This window comes from Schistocerca americana, chromosome 1, assembly GCF_021461395.2.
Source record: "Schistocerca americana isolate TAMUIC-IGC-003095 chromosome 1, iqSchAmer2.1, whole genome shotgun sequence".
NCBI classification, from domain to species: domain Eukaryota; kingdom Metazoa; phylum Arthropoda; class Insecta; order Orthoptera; family Acrididae; genus Schistocerca; species Schistocerca americana.
In genome coordinates this window covers 299,386,614-299,405,245 of record NC_060119.1, presented here as the reverse complement: position 1 = coordinate 299,405,245, position 18,632 = coordinate 299,386,614, and the positions used below count along the sequence as shown (strand labels likewise).

At 43.0% G+C, this 18,632-nt stretch overlaps 1 protein-coding gene across 4 annotated transcripts in view; it reads left to right on the top strand.

Moving 5' to 3' along the window:
- Positions 1 to 18,632, top strand: part of LOC124595298 (ATP-binding cassette sub-family C member 10) — a 365,583-nt gene that overhangs the window by 175,191 nt on the left and 171,760 nt on the right. For all 4 annotated transcript variants that reach the window (XM_047133987.1, XM_047134004.1, XM_047133995.1 and 1 more), the window contains one exon: positions 8,729 to 8,921. In XM_047133987.1, coding sequence (XP_046989943.1) covers positions 8,729 to 8,921 — 193 coding nt within the window. The remainder of the gene's footprint in view (positions 1 to 8,728; positions 8,922 to 18,632) is intronic.

Genomic DNA, 18,632 nt, shown 5'->3' with positions numbered 1-18,632 from the left:
AATATCCTCCACCCCCCTTTTCATGTGGTCATATATCTATATGTGACATTTCAGACTTACACACATAGTAATTGTCAAAGTTGGCCATTATTTCTGGTCTTGTGAGAAATCACTGCTGTTTCATCATGCTGCATGTTCAATTTTAAAGACACACAACTTTTTTCTTTCAAAGGAGTAACTCGCTTAATATCATGTTTGATATCAGACAAGCTATTGTATCTGTTAGAGCCAACAAACATTTATTGAACACAAAATTATGTTTCTGTTACAACAGATGAAGTTGACCACTAATCCAAACCAAACAGTAACAGTCCCTGATTGAAATGAACAAGAATCCAAAAATGACTGCTTCTTTGTGCTTGCATATTGTAATTATAATAATAATTGCAATTATAATAATAATCACTGTTTCATTAAGTCTTCGAATAGTAGGCTTATACTGTTATACCAGCTCATGGAGTTCAGATAACAGGACCATCAACCTAGTCATGCACTATGCAAACACAAGTCCAAAATCATCTAGGTAAATACCACTGTTGGTTGTAATACACTTCATAGAGGCAGGGTTGGATAATAGCAGCTAGCGAAGAAAAAAAAATAGAGAGCAAGCCAGCTGCCAAGTTGCCTTATGTTGTCCTGCTGGTCATGTGGACTTTCACATGACCAGCCTGCAACATCAGCAGCATACCTACTGGATATGCTCTCACCAGATAAGGATGGTGTTCTGCACATCACTATGTTCATATCTGCCATTTGCACATCCAGCGGAGTTATTAAACAAACTATTTATGAAATCTTATGACTAACAAATGCCTGTCCCAGTCTGTTGATACGGAAACTATGAGCTATGTGAAACTGTTCTCCTAGTGTGATTATATCAATGTACATTGCATTTTTAAATTAGCTTATATATTTTGCACATCTTTATTCATCTTTTCTACTTCCTTATTTACACTGAACCAGGTATACTTTCTAGTTCTTTTGTATCTATCTCTACTATGACAATAGCCCCTGTTAGAAAGGTAGAAAAATCTTCATTCCTTACTTCTGAAATTTATTTGCAACTGACTGCAGTTACTTATGACTGACTGCAGTTGCACCACCAAAATTTGCGTCTTGGTTTTGTATTGTGATAAGCTCATATACACATATACTTCTTAATTCAGTGACTAATCCTTGCCTCTGGCTGCCAGCATAAATGTCAACTTTACATGTACTTGATGTGGGAAGATCACAGTTATAAAACCTATAATAACTACTGGTGCCTGTTTTGTCTTGTTTAATATTTTCTGCTTCACTCTTTTTGTGAATGTAAGATGATAATACCTTTGAAGCATTTCTTGAAATTGATAAATCAGCAAAGCTCAAATTCACATTATGCCTACTGTTTCTCTGCATCAAAAAACTTTCCTGTCTGTTCTTATTGGTCTCATCCTCAATGTAGCCATGCTGTCCCATTCTGTTCACTACTTTTCTACAGTCCATATTAGAAAGAGCCTGAAATCAATTGCCCTTCACTTCACTGTCATGTATCACCCAGTCTAGCAGTTTTCACTTCACACTGAGGTGACAGAAGTCATGGGATAACAATATTCACATATACAGATGGCAGTATTATCGCATATGCATGGTATAAAAGGGCAGTGCATTGACAGAAATTTCATTTATAGTCAGGTGATTCGTGTGAAAAGATTTCCAATATGATTATGGCCACACAATGGGCATTAACAAACTTTGAAAGTGGTATGGTGGTTTGAGCTAGACACATGGGACATTCCAATTCAGTAATCATCTGGGAATTCAATATTTATAGATCCACGGTGTCTAGAGTGTGCTAAGGATACAAAATTTCAGTCATTACCTCTCACCACGGACAAACCAGTGGCCAACAGCCTTCACTTATCAATGTATAACAGTGGCATTTGTGCCAGTGCTAACAGACAAGCAACACTGTGAAATGATCACTGTGTCAGTGGTCTATGGCAGCATTTGACTGACGTCAGTGCCTTTGCTAACAGCATGACATTGCCTGCAGTGCTTCTCCTGGGCTGGTAAATGTATCAATTGGACCCTAGACAACTGTAAAACTGTGACCTTGTCAGGTGAGTTGCAATTTCAGTTGGTAAGGGCTAATGCTAGGGTTTGAGTATGGCGCAGATCCCAGGTTGTTAAAAAAGCACTGTGCAAGCTTGTGGTGGCTCCATAGTGGTGTGAGCTGTGTTTACATGGATTGGACTGGGTCTTCTGATCCAGCTGAACTTATCATTAACTGGAAACGTATATGTTGTGCTATATGGAGACTGTTTGCAGCCAATCATGGATTTCATGTTTCCAAATTTTTGTGGGTGACAATGTGCCATGTCAGTTGGACACAATTGCTTGCGATTGGTTTGAAGAACGTTCTGGACAATGTGAGTGAACGATATGGTCGCCCAGATCACCCTACATGAATCCCACCAAACATTTATTAGATATAATCAAGAGATTAATTTGTGCACAAGATCCTGTGCCGGCAACACTTCCACCATTATGGATGGCTATAGAGCCAGCATGGCTCGGTATTTATGCAGGTGACTTCTAATCACTTAACCGGGATTATTAGACTAGCTTAAGTAAAAATGTCTGTTAGATTTCAGTTTTGACAGCACTTGGTCACAACAGGAAATATTAGGTATTGTGTGTATGATAAATTTATTAAAAGTGCATAACTATGTTTCATTCTGACATAGTATTAGTTCTGTTAATATTTGCAGTTCCAATTTACTATAATGTATTCACCTATTTTGACAATCTCCTGACAAATAATCTTTGTAGTGAGTATTATATTCAGATGTTTTATGTTTTTTATGTTATACTTTCTGACTTGTTCCACACCCACAAGAATCATCTCATTTTTGGGTCTGTGGAATAAAACTGTATCTAATCTAATCTGTTGAGTCCATGCCACATCAATTTGCTGCACTATGCTGGTCAATAGGAGGACTGACACAATTTTAGAAGGTGTTTCATAATTTCTGTCACCTCAATGTGTATCTTCCGTTTTGTATGATATTTTTACCCATTTTATGAGATGTTTGAACTAGCATATGGAAAATTTGCCAAGCTTTGCTCCAGTAATGACTAATTTTTTTCCTTGCTGACATTTTGAAATATCAATTTTTAAAGTGTTAATAAAATATGCACCCCATAAAGTCCTTTGGCTTCATAATTTCATCATTACACTTTCTATGCTCCAACTTTTTCATTACATAATTAATGATTTTTTTTAAAGATATTTCTTGAACTTCCACTCTGGTTCCCATCTTGAAGGACATTGTTCAAAACACTAGTTACAAGTTCAGTCTTGTTTAAGTGCCTATCTACTGTTCAATGCCTAAACTATTGGGTGAGTCATGAGTCCTTACTGATGTTGTTTTCGTTATTTGTATTCTGTTGAGCACTTTCCAGTACCGTGTTAAAGTATTTTAAATTATGCTACATGACTTATCGGTATTCCACCACTAGAGTGTCATTAGCAGTCAGTCAATGGCCTGAGTTGGGTGTTTGATAGAATAAAGACACGGTTTTTGGATGAAAACTTGAGAGCATTTCAAACTGGGTTCCATAAAGCTTGTTATACTGAGAAAACTAATAAGATATCTGTAATGAAATTTTGTAACAGCTGAATAAAGTAATTATGTTACCTTTGTTATCAGGTCTTTGACAATGTTTATTGTAATAAGAGAAACACAGTATGTTCTACAGAGCTGACACATCACCCCTTTCTTTCTTTTAAATAGGCAATTTCTTATCTCAGTGACTAAAAAAGGAGGGTCACAGCAAGTCATTCCCTAACATGTGTTGCAACGTTGTACAAACACAACATCAGAAGTCCCACCAACCAAATTGTATTCCACTTCCATATGAAGGTATACAACAAGACACTGAATGAATTATGAAATGGTATATCATCTCTTAACCATAGAATACATTTAGACACAGTCTAATAGGAGAGCATACAATCATCATATAAACATTAGTCTGGCCGAGGGGCCAGAGCAGTGGCTTGTATAAGACTATTTTGCACGTGGTGCATCGGCTGCTGCATCATCTGTGCCATTGAAAAGTGGTCTCTTTAAACCATTCACGGAGACACACGCTGTTTGATTATGTGTGCCCAATGTACATGGTTACAACACTTCTTGCCCCATGGGGAAAAGTGTTCATTGTGGATGTGTCTTTGTGTTCATTGGAAGGTGACAACTGCTGGAGCCCATTTCGTGCTGTAACAGGAAAATCTGGTGTGAAAAGACATGGGTGCAGACAGGCGTGGTGCCCACTGCGCCGCAAGAGGCTGTAAGGGAGCATTGGTGATAAAGGTGCTGTGTTACCATCCACATTCAGGCAGGCAGTTGGCAATAGATTGAGCAGAGAAGACGGCTCTGATGGTGGCAGTGGTGACAGGGGCTGTGGAGATGGAGGCAGACCGCACTGACTACTCTGCCCAGTGGCAGCTGGTGGCTGGCACAGATGGTGAGGCGGCTGCAGGATGGGAGGGCTCTCTGGCCCGTAGTCAGTCATGTGTGGGCAGAGCTGGTTGTAGTGTCATGACACCAAGTCATCAGAAGTACATATGACCCAGAGGTACATATTATCCAGAGGCAGAAACCTTGGCAGTGATGGATGAGTTCTGGTATCCACTGAGGGTGCTCGCCAAACCATTAGGCTCAGACAATGGAGTCCAGATGGAATCAATGTGAGGCAGGTGCTGGTTGTTGGCTGACCTCAGCTGGAGCAGATGGAGTAGCATATGGGGCTGGTGACCATGATCAGCTCCACTGATGCAGTGAATCTGTAGGAGCTCAAAGAACCAATCAAGGGCTTCCTCAGGAGAAGATTGAGTGATATATTGTTTCATCTGGATTTTGCATATATGGTCTGGCTTCTCCACCTCTCCATTGGACTTGGGTGAACGGGAGGGGACATAACATGCTGGATGTGATGCTTTGTACAAAAATCTTCAAAATCTTGAGACACAAACTGTGGGCCATTGTCTGTCATGATCCTATATGGTAGTCGTACTAAGGAAAAAATCTTTGAGAGAGGTGTGACTGTCACTGAGGTGGACATAGATGGGCAAAGAATCACATATGGGAATTTTGAGAAAGCATCAATTACTGCAAGCCAAAAGGAGTTAAGGAATGCTACCAGGGGTGCTGGGGGTGCAGATGGGATCACATCTGTGGGCACAGACTCTTCAGTAGGTAACAGTAAAGTGCCATCAAGGACGGAGAGGTATTGGCGGAAAGCTTAATGTTTATGCAAGTGATTAGATGATTGACCCATTGGTTTGTCCAGCCAGCCATGGTGGACAAATTGCACAATCAGACGTTAAACAGAATCAACCATAATAGCTGCCAAAATCTGAGAACTGGTAGTAAGGAAACCATCCATGGTGTTTTGTGTTACTATTTCAAAACAGAAACACAGCAATTTATCCTGATAAGTGCTAGATCAGGGACAGTCGGCTATCTAGAAACAGCATCCACATAATGTGTTGTGCAGTGGGTCAGAAATGAATCTCATAGTCATAGTGTGACAAAAACAGAGCCCAGCATTCCAGGCAACGGGCTGCATTGTCAGGTAAAATGATGGTGGATGGAAAAGAGCCAGAGGTTTATGATCAGTAATCAGATGAAATTTAGAAAGCTATAGGAAAACATAAAAATTTTTGAAAGTGTACTCAGTAGCAAGGGCTTCATTTTTGTCTGTGAGTAGTGCTGTTGTCCCTGATTCAGAGCCGGCCGAAGTGGCCGCGCGGTTCTGGCGCTGCAGTCTGAAACCGCGAGACCGCTACGGTCGCAGGTTCGAATCCTGCCTCGGGCATGGATGTGTGTGATGTCCTTAGGTTAGTTAGGTTTAACTAGTTCTAAGTTCTAGGGGACTAATGACCTCAGCAGTTGAGTCCCATAGTGCTCAGAGCCATTTGAACCATTTGAACCTGATTCAGAGTTTTGGAAGCGTACACAATAGGGAGTTTGGAACCATTCTCATGTTTGTGTGTGAGAATGGCCCAAAGGCAATACTGGGAGGCATCTGTGGTCAAAATGAAATGTTTGCCCCATTGGAAAGTAACCAAGCAAGGTGCCAAGTATATTTTTGAGTGTAATAGTGTAAAAGCACATGATACTGGGAGGTATCTGTGGGTCAAAACGAGGTGGTGACCAGGATAGAAAGTAATTAAGCAAGACGCCAGGTGTAATTTTGAGTTTAACTGGGTAAAAGCAAGGCTGCAGTGAAAAGAAACACCTTTATGTAAGAGAGCATGAAGTGGCTTCGCCGGTGTATCTGCGCAAGGAAGGAATTCAAGATTGTATGCAATCTTCCCAAGAATGGCTTTCTGCTCTTTGACATTGGTAGGATGGAGCAAAGCTGTAATGGCATTGACACGCTGGTGTAAATGCTTGATGCCAACATGCAAGACTTCAAAACCAAGGCAGATGACAGTTGGCTGAAAAAACTGTGATTTGACCAAGTTACAGTTCAGATGGGTGGCTTGTCACACCATGAACAGAGCATGAAGATTCTGTAAATGTTCATCTCTTGAGGAACCTGAGACCACAATATCATCCATGTAGTTAATGCACCCTGGTACGAAGGCCGTGAGTTGGTCCAAAAATTGTTGGAATATGGCAGGGGCACTATCCGTGCCAAATGACAGGCACTGGGATTAATATGACCCAAAGGGAGATATATTCTTTATGAGGACAAGTTTGGAATCATCATCCAGAGGCAGTTGCAAGTAGGCTTCTGACAAGTCTATTTTGGAAAATATTGGCCCCGAGAGAGCCATACTACGAGTTTATCCTGACCGGTTAAGGGATGGGTATCAATAACAGAATGTGAATTCATAGACTTTTTAAAATCACCACAGATCCAAAGGTTGCCATTAGGTTTTGTGACAGTTACCAATGGGGCATACCATTCACTAGTTGTCTGGTTTAAGTTTGTGCGTAGTGATGAAATTATATATAAACAAAGATCAATAGATTAGGCAGAGTGATGCTATTAAATTAACACTCAGTGAACTGGTATATGTATTTTCTCTTCTCTAATTATGCAACCTTGTTTTCCCAGAGGATTATTATCATTAAATAGTGGCTGAATACTAACTAGCTACAAAGAATGCTTGGTTTTTATAACTCGGTAGTGAATGATCCTGAGTGCATTGTCTGCACATTTTAGCAAAGTTTGCACATAGTTAATGTCACTCTTGGTTCATCAATATTGTGTTCACATCCTTATTTTTGTGTTGGTCATGAGTGTTTGAAATCTAGTTATTTAATCAACTTATTTTTAATGTGCCATAACAAAAACTGTTCTATCTCAATTTTATAATATGAAATCAGATATTAAGCAATTTCTTTTAGTAGTAAATGTGTGCAAAGCAGTTAAAGTAGTGAAATCTCAAACTATTGCAAATTGTAGAGTCTGATTAATTTAATGACAAAGCACAAGTTTTTATTTTTTCCTAGTTGGAATAAATTGCTTGTTTTCACATGTCTTGGTAAGAGATTAAAAAATCAAAATCTTTTTTGCTTGTAGCCCTCCTCATACGGAATTTAGGTTGTCTAATATTGAATTTGTTGATTATTTTCTCCAGTTCAAGTACTGAAATATTTATCTAAACCATTGCATTAGCTGGTAACAAATCATTGACGTAAACAACTTAATGTCTTTCTAGTCCATTAATACAGAGCAATTGATACTTCAATAAGCAAGAAATTTTTTAGAACTAATTAAAATATATTAAAATATCTATATTGTATTTTAACAGAAAATAATCAGGAAGAAGCAATTACTTCTCTGTGTGTGTGGGAATGAGGGCGGTGTAGAAGACACCCTTTAGTAGCAAGTATGGAGATGACCTCTTCAGCTGCACTAATGAATTTAAGAAACTTTGACTTTGAAAAAATGGATATAAATGCTTCAGAAGCCTCTGTCCAGCTGTTATTTGCTTTTTTGATCTTTTGCCTTATGGTGAATTAAGTGAGAGATTGATACAATTAGTGAACATCCTCCTTATGTTGTATATATGCAGACTGAAGTGATGAATAAAAATTTGTACCAAGGCTGGGATTCAAACTTAGGTCTTCTGCTCACTAGGTGGATGTTCTAACCACTACTCTACCCTGGCACGTAGGCTTTGCAAAACTGCACAGAGTGCCCTATCTTGCCTCCCTCCTCATACATCAGCATTGAGTGAAATGGGGGCTCCTGCTTGACACCCAGGCATAAGTGCTTTTAGTCAGATGAAGCTATTTGGTTCCAGAGACCTTTTATAAGTCTCAAACATCGATGATGTATATATGCAGACTGAAGTGACAAATTCCAATACAGTTGAAGAGTCTCTGCAATGCTGTTTGGGTTTAGAGGGAATACTAAGTGGGCTGAGCTGTCAGTGGGAATTTGGATTGCGGAGGGAGGCAGTTGTGCAAAGGCATTGTGGCATGGCGTCATAGTGAATAGCACATCTGCCTAAAGAGCAGAACGCCCAGGTTTGAATCCTGGCCTTGGTACAAGTCTCAATTCATCACTTCAGTCTGCATAGATACATCATAGATGTTTGAGACCTGAAAAAGGTTTCATTTAATCATCATCCTTAATTAATCAGTTTGCTTCTGTAGTTTTCATCACATCAGGTTACTTCAATCTATCAGTAAGCTCATGTTCACTTTTGTTTTCACAGGACATGGATATTTATCTTTTCGATGATATTTTGGCAGCAGTTGATGTGCCAGTAGCAGCACACATTTTCCAGCATTGTGTTCTCGGACTTCTTCAAGGGAAGACACGTATTCTGTGCACACACCATGTGCATTACCTGACCAGTGCTGATGCAGTTGTTGTATTGGCACTAGGAGGACGTGTTAGCTCCTTTGGTTAGTATGATTTCAGTTTCTGTTGTTGTTTCTTGGTATTTGTCTTCATATTTCTTCACTTTGGCGCATTCCAGTGTGTGCCAATATAGAAATGCCCTACATAAATCCAGTTAATTTTTAAATACAGTTTTTACAACACTATTCCTTTTGTTGGAGAGGGTATCTATAAATCGTCTAATTTCTTGATTTTAGAGTTTGTTGAGATTTCTGAAATTATTCCACTAAGGTGCTAGGAATGTTTCTTTAAATATGAGAAAAATAAAACTTATAACTTCTTCCACAGGAAAAGCACTTAAAGTTTAGGCCAAGAGAGGAGAAGAAATTACAAGTCATAATAATAGAAACTGGTGTATGGGTGGGAATGTAAGTTGTAACACAAGTTAGTGGATCATATCAGTGGAGAAGGGGCTAGTAAGGATGTAAGTGTAGACCGTTTCATTGAACCAAATTGTTAAAAGAGTGTAATGAAATGAGAAGTCAGAGTAATAATCTGGAGTTGGAAGTGGTTTAGATGTAATGAGAAACTGAATGCAAATGAATAAAGAAACACACAAGTAAGAGCAAAGGAAAAAGAATACTATGTGTTGTTGTGCATCCATCTTGCTACATTACAACGAATACTTCACTGGTTTTATTCAAAACAATGCTTTATAAAATCATTCATGGAAATAGTGATATGAGACACTACTGTGGTACATATCTATGAGTAAAGTGGCATGGCACCAATAGGAATACCACAAATAACAACAGCACAGAGATGAGTAAACAGATGCTTGATATGAAAGCTGAATATGGTCCATAGACTACGTAAGGTGGGGTACAGAGGACATTCATCAATAAACATTCATCTGAATTGTGCTGTCATCATTACAATCAGTTTGTCTCTCATTCCAACTTGGTACAGTTGTATATTAACCTTATACAGTTTCTCCTGTTCCGTCAATATGTTTAAGTATGTATTTCTCCCAAATGTTGAGAGATTGTACTTGAGTCCTTTTGTACAGTATATCTGTACACAATTGCCCTCTGTTGGGACCTGTTAACAGCCATTAGTCTCTTATATCTCTTCAGTTTTTACTGGTGTTGTATATAATATTTGCTTTTGAGCACTGTGTAGTGCAACAAACTGTTCTGCAGACAGAAGTCACAATGTCTGTTGTCTTGCCATTGTAGACAATAATATACCTTTACAAATCACCTTACAATCTTGCTTTGTGATTACATCATACACATGACACCATCACTGTTGCATCTTCGTTAGGTCAGTGAATATTATGGTGACAGAAGGGCAGCAAAGCATTAACTCTCTCTCTCTCTCTCTCTCTCTCTCCAGGTTTGGTGAATATAATATTAATTGGAGACTGGTAACCAATTACTATGAGTAAGTGCTTCACCACTAGATATTATGTACATGTATAAATATATAATTCCAGAAAGAGAAACCAGGTGAATAAAGTCCTGAAGGCAGTAACATAGCTACACTCTTAATTTGAAAGCAGTGAGGAAAATTTTGCATTTCATTATCGAAAATAAGATTGTATGTAATAGTTCTGCATTTTTACAGATTTCTGTTAATACACTTCAGAATATGCAATAAAATAAAATGTAACTGCAGTAAACAAATATAGTTATTGCATGGCATGATAATTGACTCAAATAAAAATAACTTCAGATCTCCACATGTGTACTAGTTACATACAAATCATAACTTGATACTTTTTATGGCATGGAACTTGAATGATGTACTGTTACAGTCGACAGTTGGTATCTTCACCGTCTTCCATGTGATGATACTAGGAATCATACACTACAATATCAGCTTTAATGGTTTCAGTTTTGTCTCAGAACCTTCATTTTAAAGTAGCTCTAGAACAGTTTCAAGTTGATTTAGTTATTCTTTAAGTTGATAAAAAAACTTAACCAGGAGGGCCTTCTAATTTGAGTAGTAGCTCCATTAAGCCTGAACCATATTTTCTGTCATGCTCCATTAGGCCTGAACCATATTTTCTGTCATGCATGGGTCAGGACATTGAGAATACGGCAGAAAAGAATGCAGGCAGTGGAAATAATTTGCACCTGGTATCCATGTACCTAGTGGCAGTGCTCGTAGCTGATGGTCACTTAAAATATTTAAACTGAGATCTTTTGGAAATTTATGTTGAAAGATCATGTTAACACTAGAATGGATGGCCTTTGTATATACCTGTAACCACAGTAGCTGTCAAATTGGTCACAGTGACAGGGATAGCCTTTTCTGTTCGAATCCATTAAAAAATCATCTTAGTTTAGGAAGAGAACTTCAAACTTAAGTCATGCATTATTTTTGGTTGTAGTATCAGTTTTATTTGTATAACAATAATGGAAATTTCTGGATGGAAAAATATGTAAAAAAAAAGGGGGGGGGGGGGAGGAGCCACTTACCTACAGAGGAGTGGTGTGCGGCACACAGAAACACATAATAAAAAGTAGGTAATGCTAGCTCTTGAGCTCTTGCTCTTCTACTAGAAGTACACACAACCACACAGACACCCAAACATACAGGCTTGCAGTAGCAGCAAGACTGATTATTGAGCATCAGTTACTGAAAGCAGTTGCCTGGGTAAATGAAGCTGAGGAAGGGGGTAGAGAAGGATGTACGAGACATGTAGGGGGCAACAGGGTACTGAATGGCAGGTCTTCCTCCAGATGGCTCAGCAGCAGCACAACTAAATGAAACGGGTTTAGAGGGTAGAGCGTACAAGGGATAGAGAAAGGGAGAGGAGAGTGAGGAAGGTGGTGATGAAAAGTGTTATAACCTTTAATCACCAATAATTGTGTGGATATTCAAACACACTCACTTAGGATCAATAGCTCGTTACATGATAACAACTCAGTGTCTCTTATTCAACTGCCGTGCCATGACATGCGGCCGGCGCTGTTCGTAGCTAGGTGGCGCTCCCGTGCTCAGCCGAGTTGCGGAGCGCCTCTATCGCCGTTTGTGTGTACTGTTATGGCGTACTGTTAAATGTCGTGGCACTGTCACAACACTTTTCCCCCCTTTAAAAAAAAAAAAAAAAAAAAAAAAAAAACCCTCACTTCCTTGGAGACATGGACAGTGCGGAGACATCCATGGCCTCTTGTGAGGCCCTGAGAAAATCCAGCGGAGAGACATGAGAGTATGGTCGAAAATGTCCAGGACGGAAGCTCGTGTGTGGAATGTGGCTCCTGGATGAGATGATGGGTGAAAACTCCGGAGCAGCATCTATAGGTGTCGTGGACCTGGGGGTGTGCTCCAGCGAGATGGGTCCCGGAGAAGGCGGCGTCACGACTGGGGCCAGTTCCGGTGTACTCGGAAGCGGTAGCGATGTCGGCTGCATCAACATGTACAGTAGATCGGCAGCAGCAACAGGACTGGTTTTTGGGGCTGGTGGAGGTGAAGGAAGGGGCGGTGGCACCGGCGTGGCCACCACTCGTGGGCACATCTGGTCATACTGGTGAACAACCATGCCGTCGTCCATACGTATTTCACTAAGCCGGCGGCTGCGAAAATCCTTGACCACCCCTGGAATCCATTTAGGGTGAGATCCATACCCTTGTCCCCATACGTCGGCACCCACCGAGTATTTTCCCGCACTAGGGGACACAGCACAAGGCCTAACAGGGTGAAGCAGGTGCAGTAGAGTGCACGGTTGGCAGCCATGCAAGAGTTCAGCAGGGCTGCGATCACCCAGAGGCGTGAAGCAATAAGAACTCAGAAATTGCAGCAGAGCATCATCTGTGGAAAAATCACAAAGGAATTTTTTCATCTAGCTTTTGAAAGTGCGGACAAGGCGCTCAACCTCCCCATTCGATTGTGGATGGAAGGGCGGTGCTGTAACATGATGAATCCCTTGTCCAGTACAAAAATCACGGAAGGCCTACGAAGAGAACTGAGGGCCATTGTCCGTGACGATCATGGATGGAAGACCTTCTAGCGCAAAGATTTTGGACAAAGCCAGCGTTGTCACCGCAGTGGTGGGCGACGGACATCGAACAACAAACGGAAACTTCGAGAAGGCATCAATCAACAATAGCCAATAAGTACCGAGGAAGGGGCCGGCAAAGTCAGTGTGCACCCGTTCCCATGGCTGCGCCGGATCAGGCCACGGAGAGGGCATTGTACAAGGTGCAGCCAGTTGTTGAGCACACTGACCACACGCAGCAACCATGTGGGTGATGTCCGAATCAATACCGGGCCAATAAACGTGCCTGTGGGCCAGGGACTTAGTCCGAGAAATACCCCAATGGCCTTCATGCAACAGTTTGAGAACATCTTTGTGAAGAGAGGCTGGCACCACGACCCGTGGGGATGCGCCATCTGTGGCCAGAAGAACAACACCATCACAAACAGACAGATGAAGGCGCAAGGCATGGTAGTTGCGAAGGGGATCCGATGCCCAGCCCTTGGTCCTGTCCGGCCAACCCCGTTGAACAAAACCGATCACCTGACGCAGGACTGGGTCCCGCGCAGTAGCCGACGCGACCTGCGAACCTGTAAGTGGAAAACCCTCGACCACACGACGTTCTTCCTCATCAATGTGGAAACAGAGTAGTTCATCACGATTGAAAACCGGGCCGGGGCCCATCGGCAATCGCGACAATGCGTCAGCGTTGGCGTGCTGGGCCGTGGGGCGATAGTGAATCTCATAGTGAAAGCGAGACAAGTATAAGGCCCAACATTGCAGGCGGTGAGCTGCCTTATCCGGAAGCGACGCCGATGGGCTGAACAGAGAGGCCAGCGGCTTGTGGTCGGTGATGAGGTGAAACGTAGAACCATGCAAAAAAACTCTGAACTTTTTTAGAGCATAAATGATAGCGAGCGCCTCCTTTTTGATTTGAGAGTAACACCGTTGTGCATCGTTGAGGGTCTTGGAAGCATAGGCGATGGGTCATTCCAACCCATCCTCATACCGATGGGCGAGAACAGCCCCTAGGCCATACTGTGACGCGTCAGTCGCCAGAACCAAGTGCTGACCCAGACGGAATGTGGCAAGACAAGGTGCCGACTGCAAATGAGCCTTCAGGTGGACAAAAGCCTGCTCACACTCGTCGGACCAACAGAAAGGGACGTTTTTGTGTAACAGCTGATACAGAGGATGAGCTACCACTGCTGCAGATGGAATGAATTTGTGATAATAAGCAATCTTGCCAAGAAACGCCTGAAGTTCTTTGACTGTAGATGGCCGGGGTAGAGCGTTAATGGCCGCAACGTGCTGACATATAGGACGTATACCCTCACGGGACAAGTGGAAACCAAGATACACAATGGAGGGTTGGAAGAACTGTGACTTGCCCAGATTGCACCTCAACCCAGCCGAATGCGTAACCCGAAACAGTGAACGCAAATTGCGAAGGTGCTCCTCAGTGGAGGCCCCCATGACAACAATGTCATCCAGATAGTTTATGCAGTCGGGAACGGAAGCCATGAGCTGTTCCGAAAACCGCTGAAAAATGGCCGGCGCGCTAGCGATGCCAAACGGTAACCGCTGGTACTGATACAACCCACAAGGAGTGTTGATGACGAGAAATTCCTTGGAAGAAGCATCCAATGGCAACTGATGGTACGCCTCCGGTAAGTCAAGTTTGGAAAAGAACTGGCCCCCAGCGAGCTTGGTAAATAACTGCTCAGGACGGGGAAGAGGATAAGTATCAATGAGGCTCTGAGCATTGACAGTGGCTTTAAAATCACCACACAATCGCAGACTCCTGTTTGGTTTAGAAACCACCACGATTGGCAATGCCCATTTGCTGGAGGTAACAGGAAGGAGAATCCCTGAAGCTGTTAACCTGTCTATCTCAGCCTTGACAGGTGCACGCAACGCCACCGGAATAGAGTGTACCTGGAAAAACTTAGGGCGAGCTGTAGGTTTAAGAGTAATGTGGGCTTCAAAATCCTTGGCACGACCCAGACCAGCAGAGAACACGGACGAAAATTCAGAACACAATCTATCCGGCTGTTGATACAGAATATCCTCAGATATGAGGTGCACATCATCATCAATGGAGAACCCGAACAACTGGAAAGCATCATAACCGAATAGGTTTTCAGTGCTCGCATGATCCACCACATAAAACGTGAGGGGCCTAACAACAGACTTGTAGGCAGTGGAAGCATCAAACTGGCCAATGATAGGAATTTTCTGTTTATTATAAGTTCTCAGATTTCGCGTAACTGGAGACAAGGGAGGGGAGCCCAACTCCAAATACGTGCGAGAATTAATGAGAGTTAACTGCAGAGCCAGTGTCCACTTGCATGCGAATGTCTTTATCCAGAACACAAACAGTAACAAACAACTTATTTGTTTGAGAAAGCACACAGTTAACATCCATGTCCGATGCCTCGTCCTCGTCGACAGGAAATTTAGGGGACCGACACACAGAAGCAATGTGGTTTTTTTTCCTACATGAATTAGACGTGGCCCAACGTTTTGGACACGCGGCCCTGTCATGCTGTACGAAACAACGTGGACAAGAAGGAAGTGCGGAACGAACCTGCTTCTGTGGTTGCTGTTTTCGCTGCGAGCGTTGTGGCCCAACTCGACGTTGTTTACGCGAGTGAACCGCCGCCACATCTTCGTTCTCCTGTGAAACAGGCACATTGTCCATGTCGAAAGTTGACTGTACAGTGCCTACATCACACCACGCGTCTATTTGCGCGCCAGCAGCGTGAGACACTTCAAAGGATTGAGCGATGCTTAGAACTTCCGACAACGACGGGTTTGGCAGTTGTAGGGCACATTGCCAAACTTCTTTATCAGGAGCAAGCCGTAGAGTAGCATCCCTAACCAATGAATCAGCATAAGACTCATGATGAGTGTCCGTGACAAACTGACATTTCCTACTCAGACCGTGTAGTTCCGCCGGCCAAGCCCGGTAAGATTGATGGGGCTGTTTACGACATCGGTACAACGCCATGCGGGCGGCAACGACGTGGGTGTTTTTTCGGTAATAGTTAGACAATAAGTCACACATTTCTTGGAAGGACAGAGAGGCAGGTTCCCGCAGAGGGGCTAACTGAGATAGCAGCTGATAGATCTGTGGGGAAATCCAAGATAGAAATAACGACTTACACATAGGAGCCTCGACAATGCCGAAAGCCAAGAAGTGTTGCCGCAAATGCTTCTCATAATCCTCCCAGTCTTCAGCGGCCTCTTCGTATGGAGGGAATGGAGGCGGAGAAGAGGAAGACAGACGATGAGTAAACGACGTTGGCAACGCCTGAATAGCAGCAGTCACCTGTATTTGTTGTGCCTGAATAGCAGCCGTCAGCTGTGTTTGTTTTCAATGAGCGCTTGCATAAGCTGTTCCATGTCTGCCCTGTCACGAACACACAAATCCACAATGCAGTGAAAATATCCGACCTCGTCACCAAAAAGTGTTATAACCTTTAATCACCAATAATTGCGTGGATATTCAAACACACTCACTTAGGAACTATAGCTCGTTACATGATGACAACTCAGTATCTGTTATTTGACTGCCGTGCCGTGACATGCGGCCGGCTCCGTTCGTAGCTAGGTGGCACTCCCGCGCTCAGCCGAGTTGCAGGGCGCCTCTATCGCCATTTGCTCGTACTGTCGTGGCGGCACTGTTAAATGTCGTGGCACTGTCACAACAAAGAGGAAGACAGGGAGGGAGGGAAGTGTCCCTCTCTCTATCCCTTATATGTTCTACCCTCTAACATACTTACACTTTGTTTTGCCGCTGCCAAGTCATTTGGTGAAAGCCCTGCCATTCACTACCCTACTACCCTGTCCTTGTTTCATGCATCCTTCCCTACCACCTACCCAGAATCTCTCCTGTGAAACGATCTTCCTACTCACCCAAACAACAGATCGCACACCCACCTCCTACATGTTTCCTGAAGTCTGCGAACCTAACAATCGTGGGTGCCCCATTGTGGCTGGTTTTAGTGAGAATCTTGTCCCTTGTTGACCAACATCTGCAAATAATTGTCCAAAATCTAGATTCCCACATTAAAGATATGAACCACTTCCTGCACTTGATCTCCACCATTCACACACCCTTACCTCCCTGGTCCCTAATCATCACTGTTGATGCAACCTCTTTATACACCAACATCCCTCACACCCATGGCCTTGCCGTGATTGAACCCCTCTCCCAACACCTTGCAGATTACAAACCCACCACTTCATTCCTTGTTCACCTAATCAACTACATCCTAACACAGAACTCCTTCACCTTTGAAGGGAAGGTATATAAACAAATTCGTGGCACAGCCATGGGCATCCACATAGCACCTTCCTATGCCAGTCTCTTCATGGGCCAACCAGAGGAAACATTCCTAGCTTCCCAAACTGCCAAACCCATGATCTGCTTCAGGTTTATTGATGACCTTTATGATCTGGACTCAAGGCCAGGACACCTTATCCTCATTCGTCCACAATCTCAATGTCTTCTTCCCCATCCACTTCACCTGGTCCTCCTCCACCCATTGTGCCACGTTCTTAGATGTTGATCTCCTCCTCTCAGATAGTTCCATCCACACCTTGGTCCACATCAAGTCCACCAATCACCAACAGTTCATGCACTTTGACAGCTGCCACTGCTCCCACACCAAAAAATCCCTTCCATACAGCCTGGCCACTCATGGCAGATGCATCTACAGTTATGAGAGCTCCCTCGCCTAGTATGCTGAAGGCCTCACAAAGGGCTCCGAAGGCAAGCAATACCTTCCAGACCTAATACACAAACAGTTCTCCCGTACCTTATCCTCATACACACATCTGGTCCTTACATCCATCCCAAGAACCAACCACAAAGAAGCGCCCTCCTTGTCACCCAATACCACCTGGGACTGGAACGACTGAACCACGTCCTTTACCAGGGCTTTATTTATCATCTTGCCCTGAAATGAGGGACATCATACCCAAGATACTTTTATCCCCTCCCAAAGTTATGTCCTGTGATGCACCCAACTTCCAGAACATCCTATTCCATTGCTATGCCACTCCCACCCCCAGTCCCCTACCACAGGGATCATATCCCTGTGAAAGACCCAGATGCAAGACCTGCCCAATCCACCCACCCAGCACCACCTACTCCAGTCCCGTCACAGGCTTATCCTACCCCATCTGGACCACCTGTGAAAGCAGCCATGTTATATACCAGATCTGCTGCAACCACTGTGCGGCTTTTACATTGGTATGACTACCAACCAGCTGTCAACTAGAATGAATGCCACCGCCAAACTGCTGCCAAAAATGAGGTGGACTACCCAGTGGTACAACCTGCGAGGTTTCAGTGGCTGCTTCACAACTGGTGCCATCTGGATCCTCCCCACTACCATCAGATTTTTCTGATCTGTGCAGATGAGAGCTATCCTTGCAGCACAATCTTTACTCCTGTTAGCCTCCCTGGCCTAAACCTATGGTAATTAGCTGTTGTCCCCCCCCCCCCCCCCCCAAATAGTGTGTGTGTGTGTGTGTGTGTGTGTGTGTGTGTGTGTGTGTGTGTGTGTGTGTGTGTGTGTGTGTGTGTGTTTTTTTTTCCTACAAGCTTGAAAAAGGAAGTTCATTCTGAAACCTAACAAAGCTCTGTACTTTTTGTTTAAGTACCTATCTATGATGCAGCACTTCTGCCTTTTGGTGAGTCATCTCTTTTGTTTCTAAATAATTCGTGCTTATCCTTATCTGTGAGGTGGACTTGGCAACAGTAATGCAGCAGTCACCT